This window comes from Saimiri boliviensis, chromosome 1, assembly GCF_048565385.1.
Source record: "Saimiri boliviensis isolate mSaiBol1 chromosome 1, mSaiBol1.pri, whole genome shotgun sequence".
NCBI lineage: Eukaryota > Metazoa > Chordata > Mammalia > Primates > Cebidae > Saimiri > Saimiri boliviensis.
Window position 1 is genome coordinate 73,304,655 of NC_133449.1, and position 19,860 is coordinate 73,324,514.

Sequence of the window (19,860 nt, forward strand, 5' to 3'; positions counted from 1 at the left end):
GGTTGTATATATTTCTATACCAAAGATTCCATCATTATTTTTTCCTTTATTCTCACAGTATTTTTTTCCTTATTTTCCATTTAATGGTTGTAGTAATGTTTTTAGTTTGATGGGTCATTTTTATTCATCAATAAAAAATATTTTTTTCATCAGTAAAAATAAAGACACAAAAAACCACAAACATCAAACTTTAAAATGTGACTGATTCTTGAGAAGGAACAGAATGAAAATGCCTCAATTTCCCAGGACTACCTGGCATATCTGAAAAAAACAAAATTCAATACATTTAGAACATTAATGGAAAAACTAAAAACCTATTATGAGTCCTGGCTTATTTTCACTATAATTTGGCATTTCTAAGCTTTTATATACATCTATAGCCTTGCTATTGCAATATTTAAAATTAATAACTGGATTAAAACAAATTCTATCTTTAGGGCTTCAGCTACTTCAGCTTCCTTTTCTTTAAAACAAGTTTAGAAAAGAAAAAGAGAATCCTCCAGAGGTGCATTTTACAGTTAAATATGCTAATATTATTAAGATAAAAATTTTCAATCTAGGGCCGGGCGTGGTGGCTCAAGCCTGCAATCCCAGCACTTTGGGAGGCCGAGGCGGGTGGATCACGAGGTCAAGAGATCGAGACCATCCTGGTCAACATGGTGAAACCCTGTCTCTACTAAAAATACAAAAAATCAGCTGGGCATGGTGGCGTGTGCCTGTAATCCCAGTTACTCGGGAGGCTGAGGCAGGAGAATTGCCTGAACCCAGGAGGCGGAGGTTGTGGTGAGCCAAGATTGCGCCATTGCACTCCAGCCCGGGTAACAAGAGCAAAACTCCATCTCAAAAAAAAAAAAAAAAAAAAAATTTCAATCTAGAAACAGTATCCATAATTAATGAAATATTTTAAAAGTCCTGCGATTAGTATTTGATGGGATTTATGAGATTTTAAAAAGATCTATTTATACCCTTAAGATTCCAACACTGTCTTTTAAAATACATTTCTATGTCATGCTGCATAAGATGATTTTACAGAATAAATGTAGTAATGATAAATACATGCAGAGAGATTTTTGTACTTACCAATCCTGCTGCATACATGGGCACTATAACAGGCTGCTTCTTATTGCCGGTGAAGAGCTACAAGCACGTGTTAGAAAGAACATATATTTAGAGAATAATCATACAATGAAATAGTTTTAAAGTATGCTTGCAATATTTTACTACATACATTGTGAATGATAAATTGATGAAATTTAAACATTGCCCATATGGGGTTATTTTTTTATCTCCCAGTCAAATTCCTTCATTTTATATTGAAGAAAAACTACTAAAACAATTTTTTCTAAAAATAACTATTGATTAGAGAAAAATTTAGGTAGATTGATGTTTAAAAGTCAGCACATTCAATAAAAATGAACATTTAAACCAAATATTTGTTTTCTGAGGAACCAGCTTACCACAGCTTAAATAGAAGTGTAACAGAATTTTAAAGCACCCACAGGTTGATTAAAAGACTCACAATGTTTCGGGTGTCTATTCCCAAGGAGCACAAAAGCTTCTTGTTGCTATGGGAGCCGCCCCACTGGTATCTCAAACCATGTGCATCATGGATATCCTGTAGCTCAGTCCACACATCTAGCAATTCCCTGCAAAGGCCATGATGAAGCCATCAACAATAGGTTACTCAATAATGTTCACCATGAGTTCTACTTATAATAAGGCTGTGATATATTACACATTCCAATTACTCTTCGGTTCAACATGAGTGTATAATTATTTAAATGAAATAAAGAGCTAACACTTATAGTCATTAGAAAACTTAGGCCGGGCACAGTGGATTACGCCTGTAATCCTAGCACTTTGGGAGGCTGAGGCAGGCAGATCACCTGAGGTCAGGAGTTCAAGACCAGCTTGGACAACATGATGAAACCCCATCTCTACTAAAAAATACAAAAAAATTAGCCAGGTATGGTGGTGGGTGCATGTAATCCCAGCTACTCAGAAGGCTGAAGTTGGAGTGAGCCACAATTACTCCATTGCACTCCAGCCTGGGTGACAGAGCGAGACTCTGTCTCAAAAAAAAAAAAAAAAAAAAAAAAAAAAAAAAAAAGTTATTTCATTGTGAAATTTCAGAACATCAGCAATAAAGAAATCTTAAACTATAAATTTAATGTGACAGTAGAATAAAATTTTACCTCCCATCTATCTTTTTTCTCAGAAGGCTATTTAGAGGATGTGCTCTCTCAAAATGGGATCTAAGTGAAGGGAAGTCCCAAGACAACATATGTGTAAGCCTATATTGAAACTATTCTAGATGGCAGTAAAATGATGAGGGGTTGGATCACAAGTAAAAGTGTATGAACAAGCTCTTAATGGGTAGGGAAACACTAAGTAAATGAAAGACAGAAATCCAGGAAGAAGTTGTACTATAAAGGAAACAGTGGCTTAAGAGTGAACAATATATACATGATTATAATAATGAAAACAGCAAATAAGAAATTAACCAAAAATTGATATATGGGGAAGATGAGAGGAGGAAAATAGCAGAGGTAAGATCTAAATTTTCATTTATCATTCTAGTAAGTCAAAAAATAATATGTAACATTAACTGACTAGAATACTGGCTTAGAAATATAAAAAGAAATAGCTCAAAAGTAAAGAGGCAAGGAGTTTAAGTTTTTTAGAACAACATGATTAGATTTTTACACATTGTTTTTGAGCCTAATTTTTTTTTTTTTTTTTTTTTTTTTTGACATAGAGTCTTGCTCTATCATCCAGTCTGGAGTGCAGTGGCATGATCCTGGCTCACTGCAACTTCCGTTTTCTGGGTTTCAGCGATTCTCATGCCTCAACCTCAATCCCAAGTAGCTGGGATTACAGACATGCAACATCACAACCTGCGAATTTTTTGTATTTTTAGTAGAGATGGGGTTTCACCATGTTGGTCAGGCTGGTCTCAAACTCCTGACCTCAGGTGATCCACTGTGCCTGGCCTGAACCTTACTGTTTTAAGATAAACTTATAAATTAGAACTGCTGAAACTAACAAAAACACATACTTTCTAAAAACTGTCTCCTACTTACCCACTTTCAGGTAAGGCCTCTCTTGTTTTTACTGGCAAGGTGCTTGTTTCCAGCAAGTGCTTCAGGGAAGTGACTTCCTCTTCAGCATCAGGGACAAGTATGGATGGAAAACATGCTTCGAAAATTCGCTCCAGGCGGTTTAATAAAGCTGTCTGCATCAAAACACCCCCCAAAGGTTTATTTTAATTTAATTTTGATATCATAGTTATATCATTAAAATGCAAACACATGCACTCCCTGTCCACTACTGTAAGAGAGGAAGAGAACCACCACTCAGGTACAGAAAACACTAAGTGAAAGGAATACAACTGCTCATGAAACAATCATTCTAAATGATTAATTTAAATAATGATGATCATATGTAGGTGACAAGTAAAAGGTAGCAATGTGCCAAGCACTAATAACTGGTACTTTATGTGCATTATCTTAATCCGTTACAAAAAAGAAATTATTACCCAATTGTATAGTGAGAAAGCAATCTCAGTGTTTGAGCAAAAACAAAACAAAACAAAACCCAAAGAGCATTTATATTCTTTCCACCACACTGGAATGTTTCTTATCACCACTCAGCTACTCTAGATTTACGAACAATAAGATCGGATGCTTGTGAAAAGTATTATGCTATTATAGCTAAACAATCATTTTCTTGGACATAAACAGAATTTTGAAAGCCTTTTGGAAATACCTTTGCTACTAATAATACAAACCAAAGTAGGAAAGAATAACTCAATTTTTACTGATAAAAAATTCAAAACTCATTCATCATTTTTGTGATATGTGTTATCTTTTAGAAATTCCATTTCTCTAATTGTCTTTGTTGCATGTATATGTATATTTTTTAACAGAATACTACTTTTCCCCTAAGTAAAGCCTGCATATTCCCCAGTGTATTTTAATCAAGAACAAATAGATAAATTTCTTGGCATTTATTAAGCATTTTTATTAACTAAAACTTGCTGGATTTAGAGCAACTTACTTTTTTGGTACCACTAGGTTTATTATACATGTGCAACCTACAATAACATTTATTCCCATTTCCTAAGTGTATTTCAGATACATGTAAGATATTTTCCAACTCAGCCTAATTTACCATTTAAACATCAACTAGGAATACAAACTGTTAATAAGTTAAAGCCTGTTGTAAGATTAAGTTTACTACTGAATTGACAGACTGTACAAGCAAAATGCCACATCATGGTGGTACTTCCTGCCAAGTAACAAAAACAAGTTGATGCTTGATTTCTGTTTTGTAGTGCAGTGAGCACCCAGGAAAATTAAAAAAAAAAAAAAAAAAAAAAAAAAAAAGAACCAAAATCTCTCTTTTGGAAGCTGTATCAGAGCAAAAACTTAACACTGCATAATTAGGCTCGGGGTACTCTTCTACTAATTCTACAAAAGTTACTCTCACATCATTATATTCATATGTGTGATATTGGAAAAAGTTCTCACTATCAATTTTGAACCCTAAGTAAAGGGTAGCCTCAAGATCCCAAGGAGGGCGAAACTTGAGTGTGTCAAGGGGCCCTTGCTCTCACTTGCCTCAACAGAGGGAACGGACTGACATTATTTTTAAAGGGATCAGATAACCACTTAATTGGATACATGATGAGCACTGGCTCCTCTTGGGCAGGGAAGGTAAACAAAAAACTCACATATGACCAAATTTTATTTATCTGTAAATTAAATCTTTCTTGTATCCTCTTTATCATCTTTTTAATGGGATAGAAAAAAATGTTTACCACAGGAAGAAAGAAATGACCCTAAAACACATCCAACCATTTGGGCAATGTTACACATAACTGACAGGTGTCAAGACACCAGCAGAATTCTCAAATGAACAGAATGAAGCTGAGGAAAAGAAACATTATATTAACTTAATCGTCCCAATTCTTATTTCTTCTTCAGGCTTTATACAGGTTGTAAGATGAATGGAAATTTCTAAAGAAAGTTTCATTTATGTTTAGGATTAGGTATTACATTAGATTGCTTCAAATCTTACGTTGAATGAGGTTGAGCAGGAGATTAGCAATCTTTTCTATAGAGAGCCAGACAGTAAATATGTTAGGCCTTATAGGCCATCTATAAAGAAATAACCATGGGTATATTCAATGAAACTTATTTACAAAAACAGGCAGCAGGACAGATTTGTCCTGTGGGTCATGGTTTGACCCTCGAGGTAGAGCAATAAATAATAACCAGAATCTACTAACAGCATTGCTGAACACAAGGAGGGAAACTCCTCAACAATTCAGCAAGAAAGCAACTAATAAAATGAACAAAGATTTTTACTAAAATTAAACTTACTCTGACATTTTACTTTTAAAAGTATATCAACTTCTGGCTAGGCGCAGTGGCTCACACCTGTAATCTCAGCACTTCGGGAGGCTGAGGTAGGACTGCTTGAGTTTAGGAGTTTGAAACCAGCCTGCCCAACATGGTAAAACCCTACTACTAGTTCATGCCAGTAAGTAAATGACTGGTATAATTATAACACTTCAGTAGAGGGCTGCGGATCCAGGAGCTAGGACTCCAGTTTCTGCGTTATTTATTTTTATATTATATATATATATATATATATATATATATATATATATATATATATAATTTTTTTTTTTTGAGACGGAGTTTCTCTCGTTACCCGGGCTGGAGTGCAATGGCGCGATCTCGGCTCACCGCAACCTCCGCCTCCTGGGTTCAGGCAATTCTCCTGCCTCAGCCTCCTGAGTAGCTGGGATTACAGGCACGTGCCACCATGCCAAGCTAATTTTTTGTATTTTTAGTAGAGACGGGGTTTCACCATGTTGACCGGGATGGTCTCGATCTCTTGACCTCATGATCCACCTGCCTCGGCCTCCCAAAGTGCTGGGATTACAGGCTTGAGCCACCGCGCCCGGCTATTTTTATTATATTTTGAGACAGAGTCTTACTCTGTCCTCAAGGCTGGAGTGATTCTCCCAGGTTCAAGCGATTCTCCTGCCTCAGCCTCCGAAGTAACTGGGATTACAGGTGCTTGCCACTGTGCCCGGCCCAGCTTCTACATTTATAATCTGGACATATCAGGGTCTATGTACCTCACGAGGTGGATGATAATTTAGAGGATTAAATACTTGGCACCCAGAGTGGCAGAGGTGGCAGCTTTTATCATTACTACTGTTATTATACAGATGACACATGTAGACACAGGTGGCTTGCCAGGGAATGAAATAAATGAGTGTCAAAACTAGAATCAAAGCTCACCAAGGGAAAGTTTCTCTACCATGATTTAGCATTCTAAATCACTATGAAAATACTTATCTCAATTTATCAATTTCTACATTATGACATAACAAGAAATTAAATAATCCAAGTATTTTGCATCCTTCCCGAGAATCATCCTATTGAGTTGGAAATAAAAAAGTGCCTAGTTTTTAAGTATCTATTTTTAAGAGTCTCTTCTATAAACGAATTCTGCTATGGTTACTCCTTGTAGAGTTTCAATTTTGGATACTGGTGGTTGGCTTGCTGGCATTATGACTTAAATCTTGATTATACTATGTATCACACATTAGGTGTTAAGCGTAATTTGCTTCCTGGGTGGGAGTGGTAGCTCACGCTTGTAATCCCAGCACTTTGGGAGGCTGGGGCCGGAGGATCACGAGGTCAAGAGTTTGAGACGAGTCTGGCCAACACAGTGAAATCCTGTCTGTACTAAAAATACAAAAAAATTAGCCAGGTGTGGTGATGGGCGCCTGTAATCCCAGCTACTGGGGAAGCTGAGGCAAGGCAAATCGCTTGAACCTCGGAGGTGGAGGTGCGAGACTGTCTTAAAAAAAAAAAAAAAGTGCTTTGCTTCCCAAGAAGCACAGTGCAAGTAACTCGGTAAGTAGAACAGTTACAAGAGTGTAACTAATAGAATACTCAAGAGAAGAGAAGTTAAAATAACCCACCACAAGAACAGTTTATCTTACAACCAGACAGGTTTGTTTTTTCAGGAAACAGATTTTCCCAAACAAATTGTAATGAGACCCTAATTTTTTAAATAAATGTTATTTTGAGCATAAAATTTGAGTACTTGGGATAACAGGTGTATGTATCCCAAAACTGTGAGAGTGGCAAAGGTTTCAAGTTTGTTTTTCAAAGATTTTTTTGGGAGTACATATATTAAATATTTTAATCTATTTTAAAATACACAATCACCCTCTCAACATTATCAGCCAAGGATAGTTTAACATACACAAATAAATCAATAATAAAATTCCATATTACATCAAAACTCAAGTTAATAAAGTAAAATATTAAACTTGGATTTCTTCTAATGTTTATGAATAAAAAGGAACTTTGCTTATATTACCCTGCTTATATGAACTCCTATTTCAATACAGAGGATATGTAGCCATAATGGGAAATCTACTGGTTTTGATTAGATGGGGACACAACCCAAATCTTCAAACTCCTTGTAGCAGATTAATACAGAAAAAGGTTGCATCAAACGCTGGCATTTATTAACATATTATAGAACATGTAGACTTGAATTAGATGTAAAATTCCAAGAAATAGATACTTTATTATTTAGAATTAGTGGTGAAGTCAGACTGCCTAAGCTCTAGCTTCCTTAGGCACGTAAGGCAGCATACAGCAAACAGTATCATTTAACATAGTTTAGGAAAGTGGGAGCCTAAATTTAGCAAAAGATCAAAAGACATAACCTGAAACCTACTTAGAAACTGCAAAGGCTTGCTACAGTGCATCATAGTTTTCATTTAATGCTCATGTAGTGCCTACCATGTGGCAGGCATAATTCTAAATGCTTTGTAAATTTTAGCTCATTTAAGTTTCAAAAGAACCATATGAGGGAGGTAACAATAATATTGTCTCCATTTCCTGGATGAGAAAAGCAGAGCAGAAAGAGATTAACTTCCCTGTGGTCACATGAATATTAAGTAGAGAGCCTGAGTTCTTACTCAGGAAGTATAGCTTCAGATTAGGTGCTCTTAACCACAGTATTATGTTGTCACCAAAGCAGTTCTAAGTCCAATTTCTAAAAATTACAAGAGCTTTGAGGGCAGGGACTATGTCTTTTTCTTGAATTTCTAGTACCTAGGTTCCTGCACATAGTTGGTATAGGAATGCTAACTAAATTAATGTACACTAGATTAAAAAAACAAAAACACTTTGCGTTCATTTAAGACTGCAGGGGGCATAACTGATCTACTTATAAAAGTGTATCTTATTGTAAGCCATCTAAATCATTTTTATATACAGGTTGGGCATATTTAAATAATTATAATAGCCAAATGTCTTCTATGTACCATATAATGCTTGATGCTCTTCCTCCATGAATCTTCTGAAAGAAACTCCACAAGTATTATTGTCCTCATATTACAGATGAAGAAACTATAGCTCAGGAAGATTCAGATAATTAATCATAGCCTTACTGCTGGTATAGTACACAGCAGAGATTTGATCCACAGTCTGACACCAAAGCCTACATTCTTTTCAATAAATCATGTTTTCTCCACATTTTTGTGCTCTTTCAAACATTTCTACCCATTATTAGATAATGGATTCACCTGTTAAATGGTGGGGTGATAACTATGCTTAAAGCAAATGATTTGATCTAGCAGTACAATTCATCGTTTTCAATAAAGTTGTTAATTCTTACTAGTCAATGCTGCACTCTGAATATGAGGGTAACAAATAAATGCACCCATACTTAGCATACTAAATATTTAGCTGATGTTAACAATACTAACTAAACATCAAATTAAAATAATATTCACAACAATTACTTGATTTTTTTTTTTTAAGGGATGATCTCACTCTCTCATTCAGGCTTCAGTGCAGTGGTGCCATCACAGCTCACTGCAGCCTTGAACTTCTAGGCTCAAGCGATCCTGTCACTACAGCCTCCTGAGTAGTAGGACCACAGGTGCATGCCACCAAGCCTGGCTAATTTTTATTTTTGTAAAGATGGGGTCTTACTACATTGCCAAGTCTCTTCTTGAACTGTTGCTTCCAAGCAATCCTCCCACCTTGGCCTCCCCAAGCACTAAGATTTTACATGTGAGCCACCACACTCGGCCCCAATTCCTTGAATTTTAAATGCCATCATCTTCCAGGTAAAAAGAAAAATAGCCCTCAGTTGTCCTTGAATATGGAATAAACTGGTGACTGGCTAGCTGAATACCAGTTTACACAACTCAGTCATGCCTTTTCATTCATTCAAGTACTGAGTTCTAAGCCTGGCGAACAGCAGCACATCTGGCTATTAAACATTTTAAAAACTGGGGCTCTGATAAATGTAGGATTGAAAATCAATGCTCTTCAAGGCAGGTGCCATACTCCTTTTTCATTTTCTCTATTAATGTACAATGCTATGAAGCCAAGTAGAGGAGCTATATTACTTGTACAGAAGGATACTTGTGCTCAGATGAGTTCCTACCTATCAAAACCATTCTGAATGGAAACTAGCCCAAAGCAGGAGCTTTCACTCTCAAAACAGCCTGACACATAAGTATACTGGCAAGAACCAGAACTAGGGGGTACTCCCACACAAATTCAGATTTGCCTCCCTATTTACTTTTTTTTCCCTAAGATTGAGTCTCGCTCTGTCACCCAGGCTGGAGTGCAGTGGCACGATCTCAGCTCAGTGCAAACTCCACCTTCCAGGTTCAAGCAATTCTCCTGCCTCAGCCTCCCAAATAGCTGGGATAACAGGGGTGCACCCCGGGTCTAAATTTTTGTATTTTTAGTAGATACAGGGTTTCATCATGTTGGCCAGGCTGGTCTTGAACTCCTGACCTCGAGTGATCCATTCACCTTGGCTTCCCAAAGTGCTGGGATTAGAGGCATGAGCCATCATGCCTGGCCTCTCCCAATTAATTTCTACTGTTAACCAAAAAAATGTATTTCATGGAGAAAGGGCTCACGAAAGTTGCAATGCATCCTTGGCTATACCACATCTTCAAAGGTTCACTGGCTTTTATAGCTTTTCCCCCTTTCCCAATTTCCTCGTTTCTCATATATTCATTTTCCTATCAGGGTCCTTCATTAACTTGAATGTCTTTATAATTATTTTTATTTTTTAAAACCAAATTTGGTTTCTGGGAAAGCAAAAAATGATTACCTAACAGTTTAATTGATCAGTGGGGGCAAAGCTTCATGTATGAATTGACTTTTACTCATTCCCAATTCTGTCATGTCTTTATGTCTGGCAGTAGAGGAAGAAAGTCCTGGGGCATAAAAGCAGCCATTTCACTTTATCCATTTTATCTAACGCAGAGCTTCCCAACTGGCATGTCTTAGTCACAAACAGGTTACAGTCTTCCAAAAAATCCTGAAAGCTATATATGGATATAAGGTGTTTCCTCTTGTTATGGTTAAATTTATGTGTCAACTTGACTGGGCCATGGGGTGCCCAGACATCTGGTCAAACATTATTCTGGGGTGGAGCACAGTGGCTCATGCCTATAATCCCAGCACTCTAGGAGGCTGAAGAAGGCAGATTGCTTGAGCCCAGGAGTTTGAGACTATCTGGACAACATGGCAAAATCCTATTTCTATAAAACAAACAAGAATTATCCAGGTGTGGTAACACATGCCTGTAGTCTCAGCTACTAGAGAGGCTGAGGTGGGAGGACTGCTTGAACCCAAGAGATGGAGGCTGCAGCGAACTGAGATCATGCCACTACACTTCAGCCTGGGCAACAGAATGGGACTGTCTCAAAAACAAACAAACAAACAAACAAAACCCCAAAACACATTATTCTGGGAGTACCTCTGTGGGTAATTCTAGATGAGATTACATTTGAATTTGTAACCTGACTAAAGCAGACTGCAATCCCTAATGTGGGTGGGATTCATGCAATCAGCTGAAGAACTGAATAGAACAAAAAGGCTAAGAGGGAACTTCTGCCTGATTTTGAGTTGGGACTTCAGTTGGACTTTAACTAAAAAATCAGTTCTTTTTGGATCTTAAGCCTGCTGGCTTCTGGACTGGAACTTACTCCACTGCTGTCCTGGCTCTTAGGCCTTTGGCCTCAGACTGGAACTACACCATCATCTCTTGGGTCTCTAGTTTATGCACTGTGGATTTTGGAACTTCTCAATTTAATCAGTCTCAATCAGTCTCTCTCTCTCTCTCTCTCTCTCTCTCTCTCTCATCTGTCTCTCTCTCTCTCTCTCTCTCTGTCTCTCTCTCTCTCTCTCTCTCTCTCTCTCTCTCCTCCCTTCACTCCTATGCTCTCCCTCCTTTCCTCCCTTCCCTCCTTCTACACATACCCTATTGGTTCTGTTTATCTGGAGAACTCTAACACCTGCCTATTTTATAAATGACTACATCTGGACATAAAGAGATTAAGTGTATTGCAAGTCTCATTCAGCTTTTTAGAGAGGTGTATGTAGAGATGTATTCAAGTGCCTATCTCCTTTAAAGGGCAGCAGGTCCCTGAATAATGTCATTTTGTTGTAATGTTGATGAGAAAAACAACTGATTCCTGGCTGCAGCCACTATCTGTGTGGAGTCTGCACATTCTCCCCATTTCCGCATGGGTTTTTTCTGGGTATTCCAGTTTCCTCAAACATCCTAAAGATGTGCACGTTAGGTTAATTATCTAAATTGTTCTAGTCTGAGCGAGTGCTGGTATGTGTGTGTGTGAGTGTGCCTTGCAATGGAATGGCATCCAGGCCAGGATTAGTTTCAGCCTTGTACCCTGAGCTGGAGGGATAGGCTTTGGCCACTGACAACCCTGAACTGGAATAAGTAGATTGCAAAAGGAATAAATGATAAAATAAACATCTGTGAAGTCTACAGTAATCATACAAATGCATGGCAATAAATGATGCAGTATGAAAGTGCCCAATGAGCCTGCCAGATTTGACTGTTTTTGAATTGACTGGTGATAGGAGGTGCTCCTTAGATAATTTTTGCTTTGTAAACATTTATCCCTTGATTTTACCCAGCAGTAGAACTACAACTGCTGTCACTTACTGATTCACCAAAAACTGGGTAATTATGTTTCTTGTTTTTATTAATCTTTCTTAAATGTACGTACAGCTCACATTTACTTCAACATTTAATATTAGAAGTGCTTTGTTTCTTTAGAAGTTCAGTGATGTTTCTGTGACCAGAAAAATGCCATAGTAACTCTTGTTTATGTCAGTTAGCCTATGGTAAATTGGTTTTGTTATATGTCCTTTTGCTTAAAGTTGTAGTTTCTAAGACCCTCTTCAGGATATTAAGTAATGACTTAAGTATTTTATATTTAAGGTAACTCTTAATATTCCTTCAACATATTTTCAGTTAGTTTTTCTTTCTTGCTTAGGTACAGAAGTTGATTAATATCAATAGTTTTAATATTGATAGCATTAGGTTTCACACTCAAGTGGAAGTTTAGAAGAAACATTAAAATCCACTGGGTAATTTAATCTTCCATTTAAGAGGATATCTTACGCTGCATCACCATTAAATATTAAGTAAGCTATCAAGTACAATCTACAACTATATACTTACCAATCCCCAATTTCAAGCTATATAAAGAGTGACTAGTTATAATATTCACCATGCTCTAAACATGATTTTTCCCTTCTGCACAATTTCTGAATAAATATAATGAAGCATTTCTATTTTGAAATTAAACACTAGATAGTCAAATTTTCTGAGGGGAAATCAGCAAAAGGAAATTCTATCCACATAGTTAAGTAAGCAAAGATCTATAAGGCTAAAGTCTTAGACCTTAATTCCCTTATTTTGTTGCTTACTTGTTTTCAGTTGCATGTTCAAATGTTCACAGGAGGGAAAACCTGCGTAAGTATTAGCTAGATGATTAAATAAGTAAAGATGAAAAGGTAAGACTAGTTAGATGCAATTTAAGAACGTTGAGTTTCTGTGCCTGTAATCACAGCTACTTGGGAGGCTGAGACACAAGACTCCCTTGAACCCAGGAGGTAGAGGTTGCGATGAGCCCAGATCGCACTGCTGCACTCCAGCCTGGGTGACAGAGCAAGATTCTGTCTCAAAAACAAACAAAAAAACCCCAAGAAAACGAACTTAATCTTGAACTAACAAAAGCCAAGGTATTAGTAATTCTCTTTTTTGTGACACTCGACTTTCAATGCTCTCCAAATATGTCTTCAGCTAATAACATTTTCCCTGTAGCATTATCAACTGGATGTCTAATAAGAAAAAAATAACTCATAGCCTCCTTTTCTACAGCAAATTAACATAAACAGATTACTTACCAATTACCTAAATTTCAAAATGATATCCAAAACAATACTTTAAAATTTTACAAAAGTTCAGGGTTAAATGCAATGCTTATGACATTGATTATCTCTTTTACCATATATCTATGAAAAAGGTGTCTTGGCTATTTCAGTCAAGGTTTCTTTCTGAACCATAAATAAATAAAAAAAAGAAATAGAAGGCCAAGGCGGGAGGATCACGAGGTCAAGAGATCGAGACCATGCTGGCCAACATGGTGAAACCCTGTATCTACTAAAAAACACAAAAATTAGCTGGACGTGGTGGGGTGCACCTCTAGTCCCAGCTACTCAGGAGGCTGAGGCAGGAGATTTGCTTGAACCCAGGAGGTGGAGATTGCAGTGAGCCAAGATTGCACTGCTGCACTCCAGCCTGGCACCTGGCACCAAAACAAGACTCTGTCTCAAAAAAAAAAAAAAAAAAAAAAAAAGAAAGAAAATTTCCTGGTTTTCCAGGATAGAAAAATAAAAATGTTAAGATAACACTGATAAAAAAAAAAAAAAAGGACTGCTTTGTTGCTGTCATTTTATTGTTTTAAATCTTTACCCAAAAAGTGAAGACCTCATTCTCATTTGTATAATGGAGATATCACTACTTACCTTCTTTACAGTTTATAAGAATGTTAACAAAAGAATGACATACACTAAACTCTGGGTTTTCAGAAAAAAATAATTTACCAAAGGGAGAAGATAGATCTATTTCTCAATCATGTTCCTGTATGGCTTTTACATCAAAGCTCAAACCCTCTGAGACTGGCTGGACCCACAGTTGAGAATTAGACTAAGAACACTTTTTAATTTTGAAAGAATTCTTCTTGCTTGACTTTCCCTACCAAAGTAACAAATTATTGCACTAAACCCAAGGAAGACATATTTATTAAAATCTAAGACAACTTTTTGATGGGCTAAAAATAGGAAAGTGCTAAGAAATGGGGACCTGGATAATGTCACATACCAAATAGTGAAACGTGGAACAAATCTGAAATGACCAACTACACCATTTATCTGACTTCACAAAACAAAGATTTGTTTTCTATGCTTGTTTAATTAAACAAATTAAATCAAATTCCCATGTTTAATTTAATTAAGCTTTGAATTCTAAAACACTCACATTCTATCAAAGCAAAATTCAGACAAAACCACTTGATGACATTTTGTTCAGGACACTTATTGCATCCAGGTAAGACTGACAGGAATAAATCATTTCAACTTTTACCACTAAAAAACTTAGTGTTTACTGTTACTAATATGTGAGGAGGCTGGGCACAGTGGCTCACGCCTGTAATCCCAGCACTTTGGCCGGCTGAGGTTGGTGGATCACCTGAGGTCAGGAGTTCAAGATCAGCCTGGTAAATATGGTGAAACCCCATCTCCAGTAAAAATACAAAAATTAGCTGGGTGTGGTGGTGTGCACCTGCAGTCCCAGCTACTCAGGAAGCTGAATCAGGAGAATCACTTGAACACAAGAGGTGGAGGATGCAGTGAGCTAAGATTGTGCTATTGCACTCCAGCCTGGGCAACAGTGCAAGATTCTGTCTCCAAAAAAAAAAAAAAGTAAGGAATTCTGTGCTGTTCTGAACATTGTCCAGAGCAACTAGAAAAAACAGTTTAAGAAAATTCTAATAAATCTAATTTCCTCCAAAAGGACTACATTAATATACTTTTCCAGCAGAATCTGAAGCCCAAGAAAGGGTGCTGGCTGCAACTCTCCTTCATAACAGCAGGTTAAGAAGGAAAGTCTTTGTTCAATCTTCATCCATCTCCGATTCAGTCACTTACTCGGCAGGGCTTACCAACTTTCTTCCCAAACTTCTTCTGGCCTCTTCCAGCAGTTTCTCTTTCCTAGCATCCAAATTTTGTTCATTTCCCAAACCCATTCGCCAGAATAAAAGCAGAAGGCCGGAGCCAAACAAATCTCAGAAAGTCTTTTTTTTTTTTTTTTTAAGACAGAGTCTCTTTCTGTAGCCCAGGCTGAAATGCAGTGGCATGATCTTGGCTCACTGCAACCTCCACCTGCTGAATTAAAGTGATTCTCCTGTCTCAGCCTCCTGAATAGCTGGGATTACAGATGCATGCCACCCTACCCAGTTAATTTTTGTATTTTTAGTAGACACGGGGTTTCACCATGTTGGCCAGGCTGGGGTCGAAATTCTGATCTCAATTGATCCACCCACTTCGGCCTTCCAAAGTGCTGGGATTACAGACATTAGCCACCAGGCTTGGCCTCAGAAACTCTTAATGCATCTTGCCACATCTATAGTTTCTCTTTGATTTTTATAAAAAATAGAATCATACTATAAAATTCTTACTTTCTAGCAGATTGATTTTTTCAGTCATTTAAAAATTTCCTTTCATTTTATCTTCACAAAAGTTCTTTGAAGTAGACATTATCTTCTTTGTGTATATAGCTAAGTTCAGAAGTAACCTATCCAAAATCATGAGGCTGGGTCAAGATTCAAACTCACATCTGCCAAATTCCATGAAGCCCATATGCTTTATTACCTCCTATATCTGGTTATCATATTATACATAAATAACTTCAATCAACTTGTATAATGCAAGAAATTCCTACTTGAAGTGGTCACACTTTAAAAAATTCATTATCTGATAATGTTAAAAGTTCTAAGGCTACAAATTAAAGATCATCCAATACCAGTGTCACCCTATCCTCTACTGAGCTGAAACTAAATAGGTAAAGGGTTAGGTGAAAAGCAACAGTCCTCATTTAGCATCATAATTAGTTCATACATTTCTTGTGTAAAGGGCAAGGTTCTGCTTAAATAATAAATTACTCAATAGAAATAATGTACATTAGCCAAACTATGTAATAACTGAATTAGCAAATTAAACTACTCAGACACAAAAACCAACTTAAAAAGCCATTAGCTATGTGCAGCAACTGGTAATACCATAATTTCTCTAGTATCTTACTGTGTCAAAGTTATCAAGGCAATGGAGTATAACAATTTCAATTATAAAGACTTTGGGAAGATTTCCAGTTGAAAATGGTTTTCTTAGCAAAAGATAACTGGAGAAATAAAGTTTGTAGATTCTGATTTTATTCACAGTATCTTTAAGATAAGCTTGTGGATCAGGTGTTAGTTACATATATCAATTGTCAGTATAAAGCAGTGATGTTCAGGAGAGTGCCCTCTTTTACATCTCTGGAGTTGAAAAAAGGCAAAATTTGGCACAGGGTACAACTCTGGACTGGCAAACAACCTAGATATCAAGCTATACCTCTAGGGGTGACTTTAGGTCAAAATGAATCTTAATGAATCTTTTCTAAAAAGGTCTGAACCAAAAAAGGATAATGTATAGGAGCTAAGGGGTAAAAATATTCTCCCTGACACACCTACTCCCTAGGAAGGGATAACAAGTACATTTGTAAGAAAGCATAAACAAATACATACAACTACAATAAGTCAACTGATAGTTGTTTCTTATTTTAGGACTAAACCTTAATTCATCTCATACCCTCACCCCAAGTCTTTTAGTAGCTGCTAAATTATGAGAAAAAAAGAAATAATTGCTTTTTTCTAGTTGTTTTTCTATTCTTCAATTCACTGTAGCCTTTGGCACAGAATGAGGTTTCAAATTCTCCTTGTTCTCTCCTGGAATCAAAACCATACTTGAATCTTCTAGGTTTCTGATGGACAAAATTAACAATTTTTTCTTAAACTTAAGAAAAATCTAAATCTCAGTTTAACCTCTTTTAAAATCACTGTAAAGGGTAAATACTGAAGGATTTACTGGAACTGTTAATTAGCTAATAAGTGTGGGGATTTAAAAAATATAAATGGCATAGTCACCAAAAAATCCAAGTTAATGAACATCTGTAAATATTAAAGACACTCATTGAGATAAAGAAAAACCTTAGTAAGCTTTACTATAGGACTATTTGTAGTTTCCCAAAGGGTTGTGAAAAATGTAACCAATCCACAAATCAGACAGGCATTACACATCATAATGAGGCTCCTTTAACAGGTACTCAGTTGAAAAAATATTTTTTGAAAAGCTGAAATTAGAAGCCTCCACATAAATTAGTAAGTCATATAAAATAGAGAAAATTAGTAAATACCTGAACTGAAGTGGCTGATTCCTGTAAATGGCCACTAGCAACTGCTCCTTTGGAAGTTGCTGAGGGTACACTGTGCGTTTTGGGGGTTCCTGAAGTATCAATATTTTCATCTGTCCTATGTGACTGCCAGGCTTCCTTTCGATGATGCGATTCAGTAGCATGCTGGTCTCCAAAAGCAGCCCAAGAACAACTATCTTTTTGTTCATCCTCAAAAGCATTCCAATCTACAACTTGGCTAGGACCAGCTGAACTGAAGTCTGCAAAATCATCAGAGTCTTGAAAACCATTGCAGTCATCTTGAATATTTGGCACAGAATCAAAATTTCCAAACTCACCTTCTTGCCCATTTTTCAGTTTTGAAACAGGTTCAGTGCCTGTTCCACTAGACTTTCTTGCCAATTGACATCCTTCTGATAAATTATCAGAAGTCTGTTTTAGGTCTGACTTTATTAATATCGTCTCCTCTTGGCAAGAAACAGCATTTATATCCCCAAATTCTCCAAAGTCATCACCTGGTTCACTAAAATGTTGAAAGTGCTCTGAAGACTCTTCGAAAGTGGCATCACTCATTGAATCTTGAGTACCAGTAACAAAAGGTGGAGTTGAGCCACTGGCAGTGCCAAAGTCACCAAAATCACCAAAATCATCTGCATTGGCATCATTGCAAGTCACAAAGTCATTACTACTATCACCATTTTTTACACTTACAGAATCATCCAAAACATTTTCTTCTGTGGGGTCAATGTTTGGGCTTTGGAAATTAGTAAACTTTCTACTTTCTTCTTTGGAAGAACCAACTTCATCATCAGAAGTTTTAACAGAATCCATGCATAGGTGAGCACATTCAGAAGTAAGTAAGTCAAGTTTTTCTTCAGTTTTACATTGTTCTCTCCTAATGGCTTCTGAATTAGCAACTGAGTCCACCAAACTCCAAGCCTCTGATTGAACATTTGCCTGTAAAAATTCATCCTGTTGCAGGGTTGGAAGGCCTTGTTTTTCAACATTGAAAACTCTGTTAGCCACTATGCTTATTTCTGAAACACAAACCTGATCCTCTCCATCAGTGTCTCCTTTGTTATCAAAGCTTCTACCCAGAGACACTTCTTTTACAGAATTCAGTTCATTGACTCTATTAATTTTATTGTTTTCCTGAATGGTTAGTGCTTCTCTATCATTTAAAACTGCACATTCTATTTCTTCTAGTTGTATCCTTTCCTTTTTGGAAAATGTGGCAAAATCTGTAAATTCATCAGCAGGACTAGGTACAGAGTCTAAATTACACTCAGTGCTATGAGTGCTAAGAGGCTTCCGTCCCTCAGAATCAGCTACATTGTCCAGATCATCTGTTCCCTGAGGATTTACAGTTTCCAACACTGCAAACCCATTTGTTAAAATTTCCAGACAAGGAGGCTTTTCACCATTGCAGCTCTCTAACTGCTTGTTTTGATGAACAACATTCATATTAGTTCTAAAATCTCCTGGAGAGAAACTTTCAAGTGTTCCAACATTCTGTCTCTGCTCCACTATATTATTTAAATTTCCTGGACTTTCCATGCCATCAATGGAAGTCTCTAATGTTTTAGATGAAATTATTTCTTTGCTGGTGGTAGAAAGTAAAACATCAGACTGTCCATTCATAGGAGCAGAAAGTTCAGCAGTGATGTCTTTATCATTACCATTTTTAATGGACTTAAAGCTTGTAAGGCTATCTACATTTTCTGAGAATTCATGAATTGGCATAAAATGGTTTGAAGGTACAAACTCTTCCTTGGGACGTGTATAATCTGCTGTATCGAAATCAACAAACCCTACACTAGAAGGGCTAACTTCTGAAAACCCACCAAATTCCCCAAATTCATCATCGTCATCATCCTCTGCTCCATTGTCTAGTGGTGGTGGGGATGAAGAATACATTCGAATGATGTCTGGCTCCATTGTTCAGTTGCTTTCAAACAATTAATTTACACCTGTAAAAAAAAAAATAGATTTTTTTTGGAGGGGACAGATTACATAAAACAAGATCTTTCAAAATTCTCTCAAAGCTACTTTAAAAACAATGCAAATTTACAATGCTCTACTTTGTCTCTTTTTTTCCTTGACCAGTTCCTGCATGATGTTTTGTATCTTTTAATCTAGTTTTCTCTTAGGTTAAATTACACAGCTATAATATACTGGCAAAAAAAAAAAAGTTCTCTTAGACTGTATGTTACCAACAGCATGGTAGTACATTAATGAAATTTGGGGATTCCAGAAAATTCTGAATATATACTTACAAAAGTACACCTACAAAATTCTCTCCTGGGCACGTGCTTATTCTGTTAAGTTCTCCTTCAATTCATTAAGGATTCAATGTTTGCCTTATGGATTTGTATGAGTTCTTTATATTAATAAGTAAAAGGCATAAAAATGACATCTCTCATAATTGCTACAAATATTTTCTTCATTTGGCTTTTCAAT

The 19,860-nt window shown here is 36.7% G+C and overlaps 1 protein-coding gene across 2 annotated transcripts in view; it reads right to left on the reverse strand.

Moving 5' to 3' along the window:
* The window catches only part of AFTPH (aftiphilin), a 66,998-nt gene that overhangs the window by 21,379 nt on the left and 25,759 nt on the right, over positions 1–19,860 (reverse strand). For both annotated transcript variants that reach the window (XM_010333540.3, XM_010333538.3), the window contains exons 2-5: positions 17,404–19,370; positions 3,084–3,235; positions 1,520–1,646; positions 1,081–1,137 (exon numbers count right to left, since the gene is read on the reverse strand). In XM_010333540.3, the coding sequence (XP_010331842.1) occupies positions 1,081–1,137; positions 1,520–1,646; positions 3,084–3,235; positions 17,404–19,338 (2,271 nt within the window). In that variant the 5' untranslated portion in view covers positions 19,339–19,370. The remainder of the gene's footprint in view (positions 1–1,080; positions 1,138–1,519; positions 1,647–3,083; positions 3,236–17,403; positions 19,371–19,860) is intronic.